The sequence below is a fragment of the Anolis carolinensis genome, chromosome 2 (assembly GCF_035594765.1).
Source record: "Anolis carolinensis isolate JA03-04 chromosome 2, rAnoCar3.1.pri, whole genome shotgun sequence".
NCBI lineage: Eukaryota > Metazoa > Chordata > Lepidosauria > Squamata > Dactyloidae > Anolis > Anolis carolinensis.
The window spans coordinates 320,793,794-320,812,842 of record NC_085842.1 but is presented as its reverse complement, the minus strand read 5'-3'; the positions used below and the strand labels follow the sequence as shown (position 1 = coordinate 320,812,842).

General features: G+C 45.7%; 1 protein-coding gene across 1 annotated transcript; it reads right to left on the bottom strand.

The window, feature by feature from the left end:
* Nucleotides 1-540: 540 nt before the first annotated feature.
* On the bottom strand, nt 541-15,380 carry fancg (FA complementation group G). Its single transcript, XM_008123041.3, has 14 exons — nt 14,740-15,380; nt 13,738-13,828; nt 12,393-12,524; nt 11,571-11,764; nt 9,845-10,001; nt 6,341-6,471; nt 6,067-6,213; nt 5,561-5,724; nt 4,927-4,993; nt 3,926-4,260; nt 3,614-3,654; nt 3,252-3,428; nt 1,768-1,891; nt 541-845 (listed from the first exon to the last, which is right to left on the bottom strand). The coding sequence occupies exons 1-14, from the start codon at nt 14,812-14,814 to the stop codon at nt 734-736; spliced, it is 1,947 nt and encodes a 648-aa protein (XP_008121248.2). The 5' UTR covers nt 14,815-15,380; the 3' UTR covers nt 541-733.
* Nucleotides 15,381-19,049: the final 3,669 nt, after the last annotated feature.

Here is a 19,049-nt window from a genome sequence, read left to right as displayed (position 1 = left end):
CATGTCTCTTGTCAGATAATGCAGAGCTAAACATTACACAAGGCCAGCTCTGAGAATCAAGATATACTCCGCTAAAAGAGAAAAAGTCAAGCAGACTCGAAAAGTACATGAACACTCTGCATGCTCATTAGAAGAAAATAACCTCGGATACATTATCCAAAAGGACAGTTAAGTTAAAAGGAAATCTCTATTCCATCATCTCTCTTATTTTATGGCATCTTCAATCCTCTTGAGAACGTCATTTATTGCTTATGAGAATCCGCAAAAAAGGTGAGGGGCGCAACCAAACATTCAGCTGTTACTTTAGGATAAGCATGGGCAAACTTGGGCTCTCCAGGTGTTTAGGACATCAACTCCTACAATTCCTAACAGCTGGATGGCCCAAGTTTGCCCATGCCTGCTTTATTAGCTCTGTAGGTTTTGTTTTGCATCTGTCTGACTCAGTCATCTAAGAAATTTCAGTGAAATTGAATCATGGAATGAGAAAGAGACAATAGTAGATTTGCCTCACATTCCACAAACCTCCAGACTATAAAAAGGTATTTTATTAATAATTTTATTATATTGATGTTTATTATATACATCTGATTTCTGCAATTGCACACTACAATTCCCAAAAATCGTGAGTCAATCACCGCTAAACCCCACCAGTATTCAAAGTTGGCCAAGGAGAAAAAGTCCTGGAAAACCCAGTTGTCTGAAAAGAAAACAGGGAGAGAAATAACACCAATAATTAGGGTTCCAGGCTCTTTCCCCCCAGAAAGCCCTCCATGTTCTTGATGAGGGATTCCGCCTGAGGAAACTTCATTTGTCTCGCACATGACTGAAGGTATAATGGGAAGGATCTGAAATATAAAAAAGGGAAGAAATTAAAGTCAGAGGTTGACTATAGCAAACAAAACCTGGAAGAGAACTGCAGGCAGGGAGAGAAGGCATTTTCGGGCTCAGCACATCTCATTGCAACGTGTAAAACAAGGCAGAAGCAATCCCTTCTGGAAGCTTCTGAATAACAGGAAGGAATATCCAGGTATTTATGCATTTAATTCTGTAATACATAAATGTGTTGCTTTTAAAAAATCTACTTTAACTGATCCAAAAACCTTGTATCACCTTGAAAAGTAGGGCAAGGGACACAATTTTGACCCTTCTGGAACCTATTATATCCCATCCCAGCTGTGAAATAATAATAATAATAATTATTATTATTATTATTACTATTATTATACCCCACTTTTTCTCTCCAACAAGGAGACCCAAAATGGCCATGAAATATTACATCATACTGCATGCAAAGAAGTGGATTTATAGGTACTCCAGCATGAATCTATGGTTAGTCCCTAGCAAATGCTAACTAATTTTATTAGCTACAAAGAAAGAAAAAGATCTGAAAAGGGGATTGTTTGGTCCAGTGGACACCTGAGTTGTCCTTTTGGCAGACTGTTACATAAAAGTGAAGAGCTAGCTGAAAGCAGAGTTTCAAAAGCAGAAAATCTTCCTATCCCTTCAGCCAAGCTTCAATCAAGAATGGGCAATCCTTGATTGAAGCTCTCCAAATGATTTGGATTGCTGATCCTGTCATCCCCAATCCCTTGTCTTGCAAGTTATATTTAGGAATGTCTAGCTGCTGAAACTGGGAGGGAATGAGCTGGCCTTCTGGACTCTTTCTTGCACAGCAGTTGCAACCGCTCACTTTTCTTGCTGGGTCCTGTACTAACTGTAGTGCAGACCTAGCAGCATATGCACACCCAAATACACACAGAAACACACCCTTCTGCCTTTTCGTCCATGGGTGCAGACTTGGGGACGAATTTCTGCCAGTGAGCAGCGGCTTCCTTCCTTCGGCCCAACTTCCAGAGAGTGTGCACCAAGTACCAGTTCGCGCTGGGACTATCTATTAAAGGCACAAAAGGAAACACAGTCAGAGCAACATAGGAAGCAACTGCAAGCAAAATACCCAAATGCTTCTGCCCATTTCTGGTGTGGGATCCTACAGCTCCTGGGGAGGGAAGACCCACCTTGTCTCCATCTTCATCTTATGCCCCGTGGTCTCTGCCACCATGGGCATTGAGTTTGCACCAGGAGAGACCCACGTTCTGTGCCTGCATCACAGAAGTCATCAAGCAAGGAATCAAATGTTCCTTCTGCACCATTTTTCTATAAGTCCAGGCATACACACGCTCCCAACAGTGCCTCCGGGGATCCCTCCACCATCTACCCACATTGCATTAACAAAACCTTGCGGTTTCCTGAAGCTTTAGGAGGATGGACCAATTTGTTTACATCTTGAGCCTTCATTGTGTTTGTTGGACAGAGGGGACAGAGGTAACTCTGACATCTTGTTTTTAACCTGTTTCCTAGATCTATGCAACAAAGTGTTTTTGCTTCCTGTCTGCATGGAAATATCACTTTCCTTCTTCTTCCCAGAAGTCTTTAGTGCTTTATGATCTTTTGTTAGGAAAAGAAAGAGCATGAGGCTTCTCTCTGCTTCACGATGCCTTGCACACAGACATGAGATTCAGCATTAGGGACTCTTCTACAAAAATTAGGGAATTTTCTTTTGTCTCTCTCTCTCTACTTCTTAACCTGAGATTTATTATTATTATTATTATTATTATTATTATTATTATTATTATTATTATTATTACTATTATTAATTCATTTCTATCCCGCTTTTCTCCAGTGGGTGGGATTCAAAGTGGTGTACAACATATAAAATTTATACAAATACATCAAACAGCAATACATAATCAATTAAAACATCATGTCCCGATATAAAAACCCAATTAACATATCAAATAAAACAATTTTAAAAACTTACAGCAAGCACCATTTAAAGTTATCCATAATCTCTGGCCACTGAAGTATTTGTCAAGTGTTATCAAAAAAACACTTGCACACCTTTCCAGCACATCCTGCATAGCTTATCTCATTTCCTACCATAAGTTCATGTATAGCTGTGCTCTGCTCTCTGCTATACATACCAAATATTCCTACAGTTTTTGGGCCTTGGTGTCTTTTTCTCCAACCAGGAAGAAAATCAGGGACCCACTAAACTGCTTTCCGTGGATCCTAAAAGCATGCATGCAGTTGACAAATGAATTCTCAAGAGAGAAGAGCTGCAACCAAGTCCAGGCTGCATTTCTTCCACTGCTGCAGCAATGAGTACTGAATCCACATGCACCTGCTCCCCCACTTAGTTGCCAGCAATACCGGAACAATGGATCAACCAACAAATCCCAGGCTTCCCATACCTGGACAGACATGCAAGCTGTGCTGAAAATCCATCAAGGCCTCTTTGTCTCTCCCCAGCTCCAGAAACTGGGCTCCTCGTCCAGTCAGGGCCAGCTGCCTGATTTGGGGGAGAATCTTCATTTCTGATAGCCTCAGCTTCTCCCATTCCTCTTCTGCGCTGCTGTTGCAAGCACCATCTGACAAAGAAAGCACACTTCTCTTGTTGAGTAACAATCCCGCAGGCCCCAAGCAAACAGAATCAACCATTTCTATTTTCTGGGCCACAGTTATAGTTTTGCTGAGCTCCGGGAAAGGGCCTTCTGGACCTGCCATAAACCATTCCAGAAAAAAAAAAACACCAAGTAGTGAATTTGGCTCTTACCTGCACTCACAAAATGGATTCTCAGGAGATCATCAAGTGACCTATTAGGGAAAAAGGAACATGGAATCATTTGCCTTCCTCTGAATCTGAGAGAGTCTGACTTGCACAAGATCACCCAGTGATTTCCATGGCTGAAAGGAGATTGGACACTAGCCTTCCAGCCAGGCATGGGCAAACTTGGGCCCTCCAGGTGTTTTGGACTACAACTTCCACAATTGTGAAACTTGAAGTCCAAAACACCTGGAGGGCCCAAGTTTGCCCATGCCTGACCTAACTGCTGTCACAAACTGGGATCACTAGGCCCCAAGTTACCTGCTGAAGTGGCTAATGGCCTCCTTGGCCTCTCCCAGCCTGCCACAGGCCCAGCCCTGGATCACATGGGCGGCCGCTCGCCAAAGGATGCAGCAGAGGCTCTCCCGCCTTTGTTCCTGAACGGTGCCAGGAGATTTTGCCCACAAAACATCCTCATCACCATTCAAGCCTGGTCCGAGTCGCAGCTTCTTGGGGACCAGCAAGCTCGTCCGGGTGACCACCTCCTCACACACCACAAGGGCGTCTTCGTGCTTGGCCAGCTCCTCCAGTGCAGAGGCGGCTTCCAAGAAGACCTCAGGAATCCTGGGTAAGACTGGCATCTTACTCTGGCACACCTGAGAGAAAGCCCCCCCACGAAAGATCAGAACATGCTGTGCCTGCGCTACATGCCAATGCAGAGCAATTGTCACAAAATCCACTGAAGATGGGAGCAGCAAGAGGAACCTGGCAGGACAGGAGCACCTTCTGCCACAGGCCTCAGGCTCTTATGTTAAGCGACTTTGAGTCTTCTTTGGAAGAGATAAAGTGGGGTATTATTATTATTATTATTACAACAACAGCCCTAAACGCTTGGGAAGTGTTCGACTTGTGATTTTGTGATACAACATCCAGCACATATATCTTGTTTGCTGTGTCATACTGTGTCTTTGTGTCAATAATAACAGTTGTGAAGTTCTTAGTCTATTTCATTAGATTAAGAAGGAAAATGCCTGGGGCAGACTTTCATAGCTGTGAATGAGCATGTTCATATATTTATCTTCTCATTTCAGCTTTGGGCAATATCATTTCCCACACTTTAGTTCCCCAACTGAACTTGTCACCTCATCACCATACCCACAAGTTCTGCATTTCTCTTGATATTCTCACACACTACCTGCTCATAGCCTCTACCTTTGGGTTATGTTCTCATTTTAATTTGCAGTTACCCCAGTAAGACTCAGTTACACATCTATGAAAGCACAAGCTGCTAATTTTGAATTAAGCTGCAGTAAGAGACCTACCTGAGGAAGGGGCCCTTCCTGTAACATAGCCAAGAGGTCCAGGTAATGCTCCGCTGCTTCACCTGCCCTGCAAGAGAAAGGACAAGTCAACAGTAGCCGCAAGGAGACACCAGGGGCCTTACATTGATGAAACATGGACCCTTCTTTGGTCTCTTCTTTCTTCCAGTCAGTTCTGCCAAGTTTCAGAATGGCTGAATGGAAGGACAGGTGAGTGAAACCTAACATAAAAGTACTGCAAAAACTAGCACTGAATAGTGGTTTGAGTGTTAGACTAGGACTCTGGAAGACGATCCAGAAATTACACTTTCTCATTCTGGGAAGAAGACCATAGCAAACCATTTCAGAAAAAATCTTGCCAAGGAAACAACTTGGTGCCAACATGCTTCAGTGTTGAGTCTGACTTGGAGAGATTTGGGCTAAAAGACCCCTTTAGAATGGCAAGTCAAACTCTGTGTCAGTAAGACAAGGGTAAACACCCCTGAGTAAAAAATCAGGCCAAGAAAATCCCATGATAGGATTGTACGATCATCCTGTCAGGAACGAAAGCATACAACAACCTCAGCACAGTCTGAGAGCCAAACCAACAATGGGGGTCACCCCAAATATCACAAAGGATGAGTGAGGGGGCACTCACCTCCCTGCCTGGAGGCACCTCTGTGCCAAGAGGTATTTCACTCCTGCGGGACACTTCTGGGCAAAGAAAGGAGTCCGCTGGGCTGAACGGATGAGGCGCTCTATTCTGATTAGGAAATGTGGATCCACAGACTCAGAGGTCACCTCCATGGGGCCATCCAGAGCCTGGAGCAGAGAAGATGAGGGGAAATGGACCTGTGAGCCAATGAAACATTGCTCCTTTACAAGAAAGAGAGCAAAAACAGAGAAGGATCTCAGTCATCTTCTTGTGGACCCTTCTCATAAGATGCTTCTGGATCCTTATAGGGACAGAGATCCAGAACCCGTGGCTGCTATTCCTTGCTTGATACAATGCTTGTATGCTGACTGTCTGGAGAGCACTCCCCAACTGGACTCTGGAGTTGGCTAAGAAGCCAGGCAGGGCACTTTTTTCTCTTTCTACTCCTGGGAAAAGCAGTTGGAATTTCAGTGCTTCATCCCAGAGGGGAAGGCAGCCCTTTGACTTACCTGGTAAAGCAAGGCCAAGGACTCCAGTTCTGCTTCCAGGAGCTCCAGCTGGCGGTACAGTAAGGCGGCTTGATGCAGGGCAGGAAGGAAGGTGAAATCCACCTGGAGGGCTCTCCTCAGGTGCTGCAATGCCACCTGCGGCTTGCCCTGGACGTAGGAGAAGCAAGGGCAGGAGGAGGAGAAGTGGGTCTCAGAGAAGGCATGCTTGCCATTACAAGGGATCCCTAGAAGCCTAGAGATCCTACTATCACACATGCAGCCAAGGCACTCCTACCAGTCTCAGGTTGCAGCATCCCATTAAGGTGAACGTCTGGGCAAGGACTCGCTTAGACGACAGCCCAGCTGCAGCAGCTTTGAAAAAAGCAAGAGCAGCAGTACTGTTACCAGCTTCCAGTTGCTGAATACCTGAAAAAAAGAGAGGAAATCCTGAAAGGGCCCATCACATATCAGCTCTGAGGGGGTGAGCTTCAGGCAAGATCTTGTGATCTCCCAAGAACAACAAAGAATTAAAGGCACAGGTGGGCAATTTCTGAGGGGCAACCAAGTAATAATAGTGCTGCTGAGAGAAAAGCACTCTTGGCAGCTGTTTCCCATAATACAGAATCTGTCTCTTCAAGACTGAACAAAGCCACGGAACCAAGAGCCAGGCAACAGCAGAAGAAACTAGGTATAGTACACATTGAAGAACAGAATGTGGTTTCACACATAACATGTGATATTTCATCTGGAAGTACTTAGTACTGGAAGGCAAGAAGGTGAAGATTCTATACTAAGTGTATGTGTGTGTTTCAAAAAATATTTTTTTAGAATTTGCTATTAAAATGACTGAATATTTAAGGCAGGGGTCCCCAAACTAAGGCCCGCGGGCCACATGCGGCCCATCGGAGCCATTTATCCGGCCCCCGGGGTGGTGGCTCCCTCCTCTGCCAAGAAAGTGTGGTGTGGAGAAGGAGGAGAAGTTTCTTGTCAACCTCTCCTCATGGGCACTTTTCCGGCCGCTGCCGCCGAGGAAGGGCCTCATGAGGCGAGGAAAAGGTGTGCGGCTTTCCTCCCTCACACCATGGGCAGCTTTCCTGCTGCCACCACTAAGGAAGGGCCGCACGGGGCGAGGAAAAAGCATGCGCCTTTCAGCCCTCGCCCCGCGGGCAGCTTTCCTGCTGCTGCCGCCGAGGGAGGCAACGGGAAAGGTGCGCGCGGGGTGAGGGAGGAAAGAAAGGTGCACGCCTTTTCTTCGCCCTGCACGCACCTTTCCCGCTGCCTCCACTGAGAAGAAAGAGCCGCACTGGGCGAGGGAAAGGCATGTGCCTTTCCTCCCTCACCTCGCGGGCAGCTTTCCCGCTGCCGCCGCCGAGGAAAGCAACGTGAAAGGTGCGCGTGGGGTGAGAGAAGAGAGAAAGGCTCATGCCTTTTCCTCGTCCCACACACACCTTTCCCGCTGCCGCCGAGGAAGGGATGCACGGGGCGAGAAAAAGGCATGCGCCTTTCCTCCCTCGCCCCGCAGGCATCTTTCCCGCCGCCGCCTCTGACGAAGGCCTGCACGGGGCGAGGGAGGAGGGAAAGGTGCACGCTTTTCCTGCCTCCTTGCTCGCCTTGCACGCTCCTTTTCCGCCTCCTCCCCCACCTGGGACGGAGGAGTCAAAACAACAATGGAGGCATGCCTGTGGCAAAAGGTAGAGACCTCCCGTTTTATCTTGCCACGTAGACTCCCTCCTTTGCAACCCTGTCATGGATTCATTTTTCTTGAAGGCTAGCACTCTTCCAACCCCGAACATTACAGTATTATTATTATTATTATTATTATTATTATTATTATTATCATCAACACAACGACGTTGTATGGCACAGCAAACAAGATAGATATGCTGGATTTCGTTTCGCAAAACCACAAGTCGACCACTTCCCAAGTGTCTAGGACTGTGTGATGTATTTTCAGATGATGTGTGCAGATCCTAGTAAGGTGGCCTTTTGCAGTTGGCAGATGGTGATTTTGTCAATGTCTATTGTTTCCAAATGCCGGCTGAGATCTTTTGGCACAGCACCCAGTGTGCCCATCACCACCGGGACCACCTGTACTGGTTTCTGCCAGAGTCTTTGAAGTTCAATCTTGAGGTCCTGATAGCGGCTGAGTTTTTCCTGTTGTTTTTCGTCAATGCGACTGTCACCTGGGATGGCAACATCAATGATCCAAACCTTGTTCTTTTCCACAACTGTGATGTCTGGTGTGTTGTGTTCCAGAACTTTGTCAGTCTGGATTCGGAAGTCCCACAGTATCTTTGCGTGCTCATTTTCCAATACTTTTGCAGGTTTGTGATCCCACCAGTTCTTTGCTGCTGGGAGGTGGGACTTGAGGCATAAGTTCCAATGAATCATTTGGGCCACATAGTTGTGCCTCTGTTTGTAGTCTGTCTGTGCGATTTTCTTACAGCAGCTGAGGATATGATCCATGGTTTCGTCGGTTTCCTTGCACAGTCTGCATTTTGGATCATCAGCTGATTTTTCGATCTTGGCCTGAATGGCCTTTGTCCTGATGTCTTGCTCCTGGGCTGCAAGGATCAGGCCTTCTGTCTCCTTCTTCAGGGTCCCATTCGGGAGCCAGAGCCAGGTCTTCTCCTTATCAGCTTTTCCTTCCATTTTGTCAAGGAACTTTCTTATTATTATTATTATTATTATTATTATTATTATTATTATTATTATTGCCATTGTTGGTCAGGGGTGCTTTATGTTTTGGTTCACAAAGGGAGAAAGGGGTTGGACTCTATGGCCCAAGGGGTCTCTTCCAACCATGTTTATTATGGTGTTGTTGTTGTTGTTGTTGTTGTTGTCATTGGGTGGCTATCTGTCAGCGGTGCTTTGATTATGGTGTGGTGCACAAAAGCAGAAGGGGGTTGGAGTAGATATCCCAAAGGGTCTCTTCCAACCCTCTATTATTTTTATGATGATGATGATGATGATTAACATTGAGGCTGTATTTGTTCCCTTTTTATTTTGTTTTTTACTTCAAAATAAGATATGTGCAGTGTGCATAGGAATTTGTTCATAGTTTTTTAAAAAAACTATAATTTGGCCCTCCAATGGTCTGAGGGACCGTGAACTGGCCCCCTGTTAAAAAAGTTTGGGGACCCCTGATTTAAGGCAAACTTTTTCACATTTAAAGCTTCCTGGCACTGTAAATAATATGAGGGATGATGTGGGTTCTCTCTCCTGTTGCTGAGCAGGAGCGGTTGCACTGGGTGCCCTTTAATGCCGCAGCCAATTTGGATTCTTTTACCCAGCCTCGGGCTTGACATGGAATAACACAGGATATTCACAGGAGAAGAGCTAATGGAAGCCATAGACAGGCAGAGAAAGGATAAGCCTCACAGGTACGGCTGGTGGGGACGAGAGACAGGGCCTTCTCGGTGGTGGCTCCCCGGCTGTGGAACTCCCTCCCCAGTGACATTCGGCAGGCCCCATCCCTTTTGGGGTTCAGAAAAAAACTGAAGACCTGGCTATGTACGCAGGCATTTGAAGAATAAGCATGTGTTGGCTTCGACGCGGTCTGAATTACGGCTCTTGTATAAGGTCTGGTGGATGAATGGCATAAGCACTTTGCATTGTTTTAAACTTTGTATATTGTATTTTATGACTATTTTATGACTGTTTTAACTGTTTTAATCGTTTTAGTTTATTGTATAACAGCATCAATTGCCACTTGTAAGCCGCCCTGAGTCCCTTTGGGTGAGAAAGGCGGGGTATAAATAATTGAAATAAATAAATAAATAAATAATACCAGCTCTACCTTGCAAGAAGGCGGCTGAAGTCCACAGAATCTCTTTCAGGTCTCGCACGCTCTGTGCCACAAGGGGATCATATTCCTCTGAATCTTGCGGGCGCCACGTCTGGAGCAGCGAAAGCAGCTCATTTTGATGACTAGAGCAAGGAGAAGGCTCCAAATCCTGGGAAAGGAATACAAATGCCTGAAGATGAAGACTCCTCTGACATGTTAAAGGTGAAATAATTTCTTGGGCTCTTTTAGATCCCACTGTACTGTTTGAACTCAGAAATGCAAAGGGTTAGAGAAGAGGTTGAAGGAAGATGCGGTTCACCTTGGATTATACCCAGCCTAGTAGATAGCAATTGGAATTGGGCACACGGGTACAATTATCCCACCTTCCTTCACGGTAGTGTGTGTGATACAAACACAACCGATGCAACTTTTGCACAGAAATGTTGCAAAAACAGCCAGCCCACAGCTTCTTCTAGGGGACCAGAAAGATGCCTTCATAGAATCATAGAATAGTAGAGTTGGAAGAGACCACATGGGCCATCCAGTCCAACCCCCTGCTAAGAAGCAGGAAATCGCATTCAAAGCACCCCCGACAGATGGCCATCCAGCCTCTGCTTAAAAGCCTCCAAAGAAGGAGCCTCCACCACGGCCCCGGGGAGAGAGTTCCACTGTCGAACAACCCTTACAGTAAGGAAGTTCCTCCTGATGTTCAAGTGGAATCTCCTTTCCTGTAGTTTGAAGCCATTGTTCCGTGTCCTAGTCTGCAGGGCAGCAGAAAACAAGCTTGCTCCCTCCTCCCTTTGACTTCCCTTCACGTATTTGTACATGGCTATCATGTCTCCTCTCAGCCTTCTCTTCTGCAGGCTAAACATGCCCAGCTCTTTAAGCCGCTCCTCATAGGGCTTGTTCTCCAGACCCTTAATCATTTTAGTCGCCCTCCTCTGGACGCTTTCCAGCTTGTCAACATCTCCCTTCAACTGTGGTGCCCAAAATTGGACACAGTATTCCAGGTGTGGTCTGACCAAGGCAGAATAGAGGGGGAGCATAACTTCCCTGGATCTAGACGCTATTCCGCTATTGATGCAGGCCAGAATCCCATTGGCTTTTTTAGCAGCCGCATCACATTGTTGGCTCATGTTTAACTTGTTGTCCACAAGGACTCCAAGGTCTTTTTCGCACACACTGCTGAAATAGACCCTGAGGAATATCTGAAAATTTTAAATTTACATTGTATTTCATCTCTATTCTATGTTTTTTTAAAATGCAGTATGTATTTCAAAGTCTTTTGTATTTGTACTTGGTTTCGAGGCATGAGGAAAAGTGTAAAAATAAAATATTGCTGCTATTGTTATGGTTATTATTATTATTATTGCTATTGTTGTTGTTATCTAACCCAACATTGCCAACTCCGACTTGCAGCCATGGCCTTCCAGAGTTTCTGGATAGTTCTCTTCCCAGCCCTAAAGATCACTAGTATTCCCTCCTGATGGTTTCTAATCCTGTTGAATTATGGCATTATTCATAACTGACAAAACAGGCAAGATGATGTGGGTTCAAAGTGATATGGTGGTTCTCACCAATAATACTGATCTGGAACAGGATAGCAGCCCACTATAACACTGCAAGTCTTCTTCTAATGAGATACAGTAGTAGAAAGTGGCTGGGTTTCCCCTAGAAATACGAGGGCAGTCAATGCCTTCATGGGAGTGTTATGCGAAGCTAGACAGAACCAGTTTACCTTAGCACCAGTCAGGATGCGAAAGAGGTCTTCTACGGCTTCTAGACGGTTTGTAACCAGCCAAAGAGCGGCCTGCAAGGCAGCCAGTTGGTGCAGAGCGGCCTGGAGCTCCTTGGAGGCCCCTTCCTGGAGGAGCTTCTTCCAACGTCCTTCTGGGCTGATGCTGTGATCAGGCACAGAATAAGCCTCCAACACTAGCATAGATAGATAGATAGATAGATAGATAGATAGATAGATAGATAGATAGATAGATAGATAGATGAAAGGAAGGAAGGAAGGAAGGAAGGAAAGAAAGAGCACTTAACCCTTATATTCTTCCACAGAGCAGTGAGTACAGTGGCTGGATTACATATGGAAAGGCCAAGTGACCTGCAGACTGTCAACACAGAGTATCCTCTCTTCTCTGCATGTAACTTTGCCACACAGCCACAATCTTTCTCTATGAACCCTACACTAATAGTTCCCACCCCCACCCCCATACCCTTCATGCTAAATAAGGAGAAAATGAGTTTTAGAAATTGAAATTGCTTAAAGGTGCCAATAACTTTAAATAACAACATTTGTTTAGTCACAGATCCCAGTGCAAAGAACTTGGCAATAACTATACAGATGTTTATCTTAACCCAATTACAGATAAGCAGTTTGCCACAGCCATGGTGAAACAAAGAAATGAAAATAAAGGAAAAGTAGATGGGAGAACTGGTTCTTAAATCTTCCATTGTCTTTGTACAATGTCCCCAGCAATGTGTCTGGAATGGGAGACATCAATGTTCCCACTAGGAAAAAATAGAGCTCTAGAAGTTACTAAATAGTTTTTCTTACCTCTGGTAAGTCCATAGTCTATTCCTGCCAAGAGCTCCGCATCAGAACTGCTGGACAGATGGATATCGAAGAGAAGGGAATTGTAGAGGATGGTCAGCTCCAACGGAAGAGCTGGGAGCACAGCTGGAAGCCCTGCAAGGATGCAGACCAAGGCAAGGAGGAGGACCTACGTCATCTCTCAGAGCCCAAGCAACGAGGAAGCCTCTCCATGCAGACAGGTCCCTCTATTCAAAATGAAGACTTCAGGAAACTTGAAGTCTCCCTGATTAGGAAGGCACTTGGTTGGGGAACTCTTGGGAATGGAGGCAGAATTAAAGCAGAAGTGAGCTGGTGTTTTTTAATGGTAACTTCTTCAAGTCAGTAATATTTTAGTCCCACAGAATTTTAGGGTTGGAAAGGCACAATACATTGATGTGAATAAAATAATTACATTTCATCATAATCCTCACAGACAGACATGATTAACAGATCCGCATGATAGAATGGAGACTGTTAATGGCAAAACGTTACACTATGTAACAAAATTTGAAAAATGTTCTGATCCTGGCTTGAAAGTCTTATTTTCTGTTTAATTGTACTGTCTTTGCTTTGAAAGTAGTTGCTCTACTACAGAAACTTCATTTTTGTGGCTGTCACGAACTATGTTGAATCAGTTGAGACTCTATAGCATATTCACTGAAAAACTACAGCAAAATATGCTACACGATATCCCACAAAAACAAAGTTTTTGCAATTTCATGTTTTTGTGATAGAACCAATGACACTTATAACTCAGGAACAAAAAAACATATTAGTGTTAGATACACAATGACATCTAATTAGTGCCCCAGAGAGTTTCTGACAGGATGGGAGTTTTGAGGAAATCTGCAACCAAGCTAAGATAAAATCCTAGATTTCTATCCACCCCCTTCTGCTAACTTCTGCCATGAGAGTTGTATGTCCCCATATGTGCAACAACACTTTTGCTTTATTTTTTTAAATCCGAATGCCTTCTAGAATGTGAGACATGCATCAACTCTGAAAAATACAGAGTCATTACAGTGAACTCTCTAGTGCAGTCTTGGGCAAATCTGGGTCCTCCAGTTGTTTTGGACTTCAACTCCTACAATTCCTAACAGCCAGCACGCTGGTAAAAACACCCGGGGGGCCCAAGTTTGCCCAGGCCTGCTCTCGTGGGTAAAGGAAGAGCATCCAGCAGAACACAAGCAAAACCTTCCACTAAGGAGAGTCTCAGTGATTGCTTGGACACGTTACTTCAAAAGGAAGCACCAAAATCAAGTGTTATAATTCCCTAGGAAACCTTTAAGCCACCCAGCTCTTCCTCAAATAAGACTTTTCGAACTACCTTGAATTTTCTGCAGTAACTTGGTGAAGGCAAGTCGGCATTGCTGAGCTGTTTCTGCCACTGAGCAGCCGGGGCCTGGAGACCTTGTCACCTGTCAAAGAGAAAGGACAACACAGATTGAAACAAAGCACGTCTGTGTGCATGCTGTATTGTACTTTGGTTATTTTAACAGCTAATTGTTTTAAGTGATTTTATTTATTTATTTAATTGATTGATTTATATACCGCTCTTCTCCCCCAGGGATAATTTAATTTTAAATTAAATTTTAATGTAATTTAAATTTTAACTTATTTGCGTGTGTTATTGTTTTTTTAGTAACAACATTTGTATTATGTAAATGTTTCCACTTACTACAATGCAGCCTGAGCCCTACTACATGCACCATGGAGGACCTTCTTACAGCAATACCAGAGGCCAGCTTCTGGTCAAAGGACATTTTAAACTTTGCTTGTGTTTTCAAATACATTACAACTTATACCCAAAGGTCGCTTCTGACAAAATAAATAAATAATAATATTATTATTACTATTGTTTATCGAAGGCTTTCATGACCAGATTCACTGGGTTGCTGTGAGTTTTCCAGGCTGTATGGCCATGTTCCAGAAGCATTCTCTCCTGACATTTCGCCCACATATTTGGCAGGCATCCTCAGAAGCGGTGAGGTATATTGGAAACGTATCTCACAACCTCTGAGGATGCCTGCCATAGATGTGGGCGAAACGTCAGGAAAGAATGCTTCTGGAACATAGGCATACAGCCCGGAAAAATCACAGCAACCCGTTATTACTATTATTATTCTATATTATTATGTAATATTATTATTTAAAAAATCTTATTAGCAAATTCTGACAGACTTCAGACTTCTGACAGACACCTGACAGACACCTCCTCCCTGAGACGCAGCTTCCAGAGCCTATCATGCAACATGGCCACTGGAGGATTCTGGGTGATGTAGTCCAAAAGAATAACCCCTAAATGATGGCGGGCGCCCTCCGAACTTACCCTCCGCCAGCGCCGGACCAATTCGTCGTTCTCTCCCCGCCAGAGGCTCACACAACTCTCGCCTGAGGCCGCCATTGAGCCTTCAAACCAGGCCGCACCGTCGCCACGGAAACCAGCCTTGCTCCGCCGCCATTGGCTGCTCTACTCGCATCCGCGGCTCCTATTGGACGGGAGAGGTGCTAGCCACGCCTCCCGTGGACAGGCGGCAAAATGGAATGGGAAAAACGAGCCGCTTAGAAAGACTGGAGTACGGTGGCTCCTTTGGGACAGAAATAAACCAAAAGCGGAGCGGGCCGTCTTCCTTCCAGGCCGTGATTGGTCCAGCGGTGACTACGCCCACTAAAGGGAGCCAATCATATGAGCCAAAGCTGACTTAAGATTCCACAATAAACTTTCTTACTTTTGTCTCATCATTGGAGAATTAATGCAGCCTGATTCCTTTTGAACTGCCATAGCTCAATGCTATGTAATCATGGGATTTATAGTTTGCCCAGATCTTTTGCTTTCTCTGCCAAAGAGTGCTGGTGTCTGGAACAAACTACAACTCCTATGACTCCATAGCACATTGAACCATGGCTGTTAAAGTGGTGTTAAACTGCATTCATTCTACAGTGTAGCTGCCCTCTAAGGACTTTCCTGGATCTAGACCAGGCATGGGCAAACCTGGCCCTCCAGGTGTTTTGGACTTCAACTCCCACAATTTCTAACAGCCGGTAGGCTGTTAGGAATTGTGGGAGTTGAAATCCAAAACACCTGGAGGGCCCAAGTTTGCCCATGACTGACCTAGACAATATTGTCCTAGAATCGCATTGGCTTTTGTAGCTGCTGCATCACAGCACTGGCTCATTTTTCAGGGCATAAAAATATAAACAGGATACTTAATTGAGCAGTCAGCTCACAGCAAGTGGAAAAGTAGTGTTGTGTGGCTGCAAAAAATTTTTTGAGCCTAGCAGGCAAAGATGCAGAGTTCAATCCTTAAAGTTACCAAAAAGGTTTATTTACAATTAAGAACAATCATGTGACCCACATTTTCTTGTGAAATGCCGATGATGCTTGAAATTTCTCTCCGGGTGATACGATGATCGTCCTGAATCAATCTGTCAACCTTTTTGCTTGTGAAACAGGATGTCCAACTCTTTGTTTGTCATGCAAGTCAGATGTTCCCACCTAGACATCTTTACAATTATTCACCCAACGATGCACAGGACTCACATCAACACCATCACCATAAACAGCTTGCATTCTCTGATGAATCTCCTTTGGGGTGACACCTTCTGCTGTCAAGAATTCAATGACTGCACGTTGCTTAAGTCACATTGACAGACCGTCTACGTAGGGTTCCATACTTTGCACTTTAACAACACAACCGTTCAATGCTAAGGCTTCCCACCAAATGGAACTGTAAAGGAGAGTCTACTGAACAAGCCAGGACCTGCCGCAGACCAGGACTGCCATCTCTTGAGGAGTGGTGGAGGCATTACTTTTCATTCAACCTTTGTATCTTCCAAGAGTTATGTGACATGATAGCAATATTTCAAGTGGCCCCCTCGATGGATTGTCACCTTGCCGTGGTGAGGGGGCTTGCGTGTTCCGATGAACCTGTGGGCACTGGAGTGATGCACTCCCAGGAGTGGCCGCAGGGGAGGTTCCAGACCAAGCACAATCCGAAGACCCAAAGACCTCAACGGCGGAGCAGGCGGAGGATAACATGGTACATGTTACAACGGCTGTGAAGGCGGAAGAAGGCTGCAACAGACTGAGAAGCCACTGTCGTTGTGTTAACCACACCACTGCTGGAACCTCACTCTGTGAAGACTGTGTGTTGACCGGCCGTGCACCGACCTCCACACATTAAAAAAAATCACGCACAGGCGTCTTCCAACAAAAATAAAAACAAACCTACAAAAGTCCCATGGCGATCAGCGAGTGGCGACGGGGGCAGGACTGTGAAATCTGGAAGCCCCTAGTCACAGACTGGCACATGGGCGGTGGATATGGACTCAGTCGTTCTACCTCAAGGACCGAGGCAGTTGAGTAGTCCGGCAGCTGTATCCATGACTGAGCAGCCCTTTTTAGGATCCGCTCTGCTCACCCCACACGGGGAAGGGGCTAGAAAAGGTGCCCTAAACATAGTCTGCCTCTCCTACCCTGACTGGACTGCCGCGTCCAGAGGGGTCACCACTCTGCGGCCAAAAAAGAAAAATGAACTTTGGAACATGGAACGTACGGACATTGTTAGATAACACTGACAGCGAGCGCCCCGAACGCAGGACTGCTCTCATTGCAAGAGAGCTGGGACGCTTCAAGATCGACATAGCAGCCCTTCAGGAGACCCGGAGAGCAGGAGAGGGGCAGCTGAAGGAAGAAAAGGGAGGCTACACCTTCTTCTGGAAGGGACTACCTGAAGAAGAGCGAAGAAGAATACACGGAGTTGGCTTTGCTATCAGAAACGACCTGGTGAAGCACCTGACTGAAGCACCCACTGGCATCAACGAACGACTTTCAACCCTCCGAATTAACCTTGCCAAAAACCAACAGGCAACCATCATATGCGCCTATGCACCAACTCTAGATGCTGACGAAGACATCAAGGAAAAATTTTACTGTCAGCTGGATACCATCCTATCGGAGATACCTAAGGAGGACAAAATCATCCTCCTGGGGGACTTTAACGCAAGAGTCGGAAGGGACTCTGACCTGTGGCCAGGGATCATAGGAAAAGACGGGGTCGGAAACAGCAACTCGAATGGCATCTTGCTTCTCACCAAATGCGGAGAGCACAACCTTGTCATCACCAACACGCTCTTCCGCCAGAAAAACAAGCTCAAGACATCATGGAAGCACCCTCGGTCAAAGCATTGGCACCTCCTGGACTATGTTATCACACGTGCCAGAGACCGCCGCGATGTGCTTCTCACAAGAGCCATGACAGGTACTGATGACTGCTGGACAGACCACAGGCTAATCCGATCCACGATGGCTATCAAGATCGTCCCCAAACGCAGACTCCAAGGAAGAAAAACAAGGCGAAAAATGAACACCCAAGCCCTTCAGGAGCCCTCCAAACGAGCCCTTCTCCAAACAACACTCAAAGATCATCTACCCACAGAACACCCCGAAAATGTTGAGGAACATTGGAACAAACTGAAGACCTCCATCATCACAGCCTGCGAAGAAAGCATTGGATACCTAACTAAGAAACATCAAGACTGGTTTGATGATAACGACAAAGAGATCCAACAGCTGATTGATAACAAAAGGAAAGCCTTCCAAACATGGCAGAGAGACACCAACTGTGCTGCCAAGAAAAAGATCTATGCCAGTGCAAAAGCCGAGGTCCAAAGAAGGACCAGAGAACTCAAGAACATCTGGTGGACAAAGAAGGCTGAAGAAATCCAACACCTTGCAGATACCCATGACGCTCAGGGATTTTTCAAAGCCACAAAGATCATTTATGGACCAAGAAACCATGGCATACAGCCCCTACGCTCATCAGATGGAACCAAAATTCTGAAGGACAAAACATCAATTGCACTACGTTGGAAAGAGCACTACCAGAACCTGCTGAATCGCAGCTCCAATGTGGCCGAAGAGACCCTCTCACAAATCCCGCAACAACAAACCAGGGATGAGCTTGCAGCACTGCCTAGTTTGGAAGAAGTCAGCAATGCCATCAGCCAACAAAAAAACAACAAAGCTAGCGGACCTGATGGGATTCCCGCTGAAATCTTCAAAGAGGGTGGACCTGAGCTGATGCAACAACTCCACCAGCTTATTGAAAAGGTGTGGATGACCGAGAAAATCCCAGCAGACTTCAAGGATGCCACCATCATCACCCTTTTCAAGAAAGGGGACAGAACAGACTGCGGGAACTATCGTGGTATCTCCCTTCTAACCTCCGCCGGGAAAATCCTCGCAAGAATCCTTGCAAACCGCCTTCTCCCTGTCTCAGAAGACACCCTCCCAGAATCCCAGAATGGCTTCCGCCCCTCCAGAGGAACAGTGGACATGATCTTCACTGCTCGACAGCTCCAAGAAAAATGCAGGGAACAAAACCAACCTCTGTACATGGCATTCATTGACCTTGCAAAGGCATTCGACACAGTGAATCGCAGCGCTCTCTGGACCATCCTCCAAAAAATCGGGTGCCCTGACAAATTTGTGAACATCCTGCGGCTCCTCCATGATGACATGATGGCAACAGTCTTGGACAGCAACGGCTCCCAAAGTGACCCATTTAAGGTTGAATCAGGTGTCAAGCAGGGATGTGTTATTGCCCCCACCTTATTTTCCATCTTCATCGCTATGAT

Excerpts from the sequence above, each read along its gene's own strand:
- fancg (XM_008123041.3), bottom strand. The coding sequence starts at position 14,814 with ATGGCGGCCTCAGGCGAGAGTTGTGTGAGCCTCTGGCGGGGAGAGAAC. Across the intron at positions 6,214-6,340 it reads GATGCTGCAACCTGAGACTG|GGCAAGCCGCAGGTGGCATT; the intron begins GTAGGAGTGCCT and ends TCCTACGTCCAG. Across the intron at positions 846-1,767 it reads ATGGACGAAAAGGCAGAAGG|ATCCTTCCCATTATACCTTC; the intron begins GTGTGTTTCTGT and ends TTTATATTTCAG.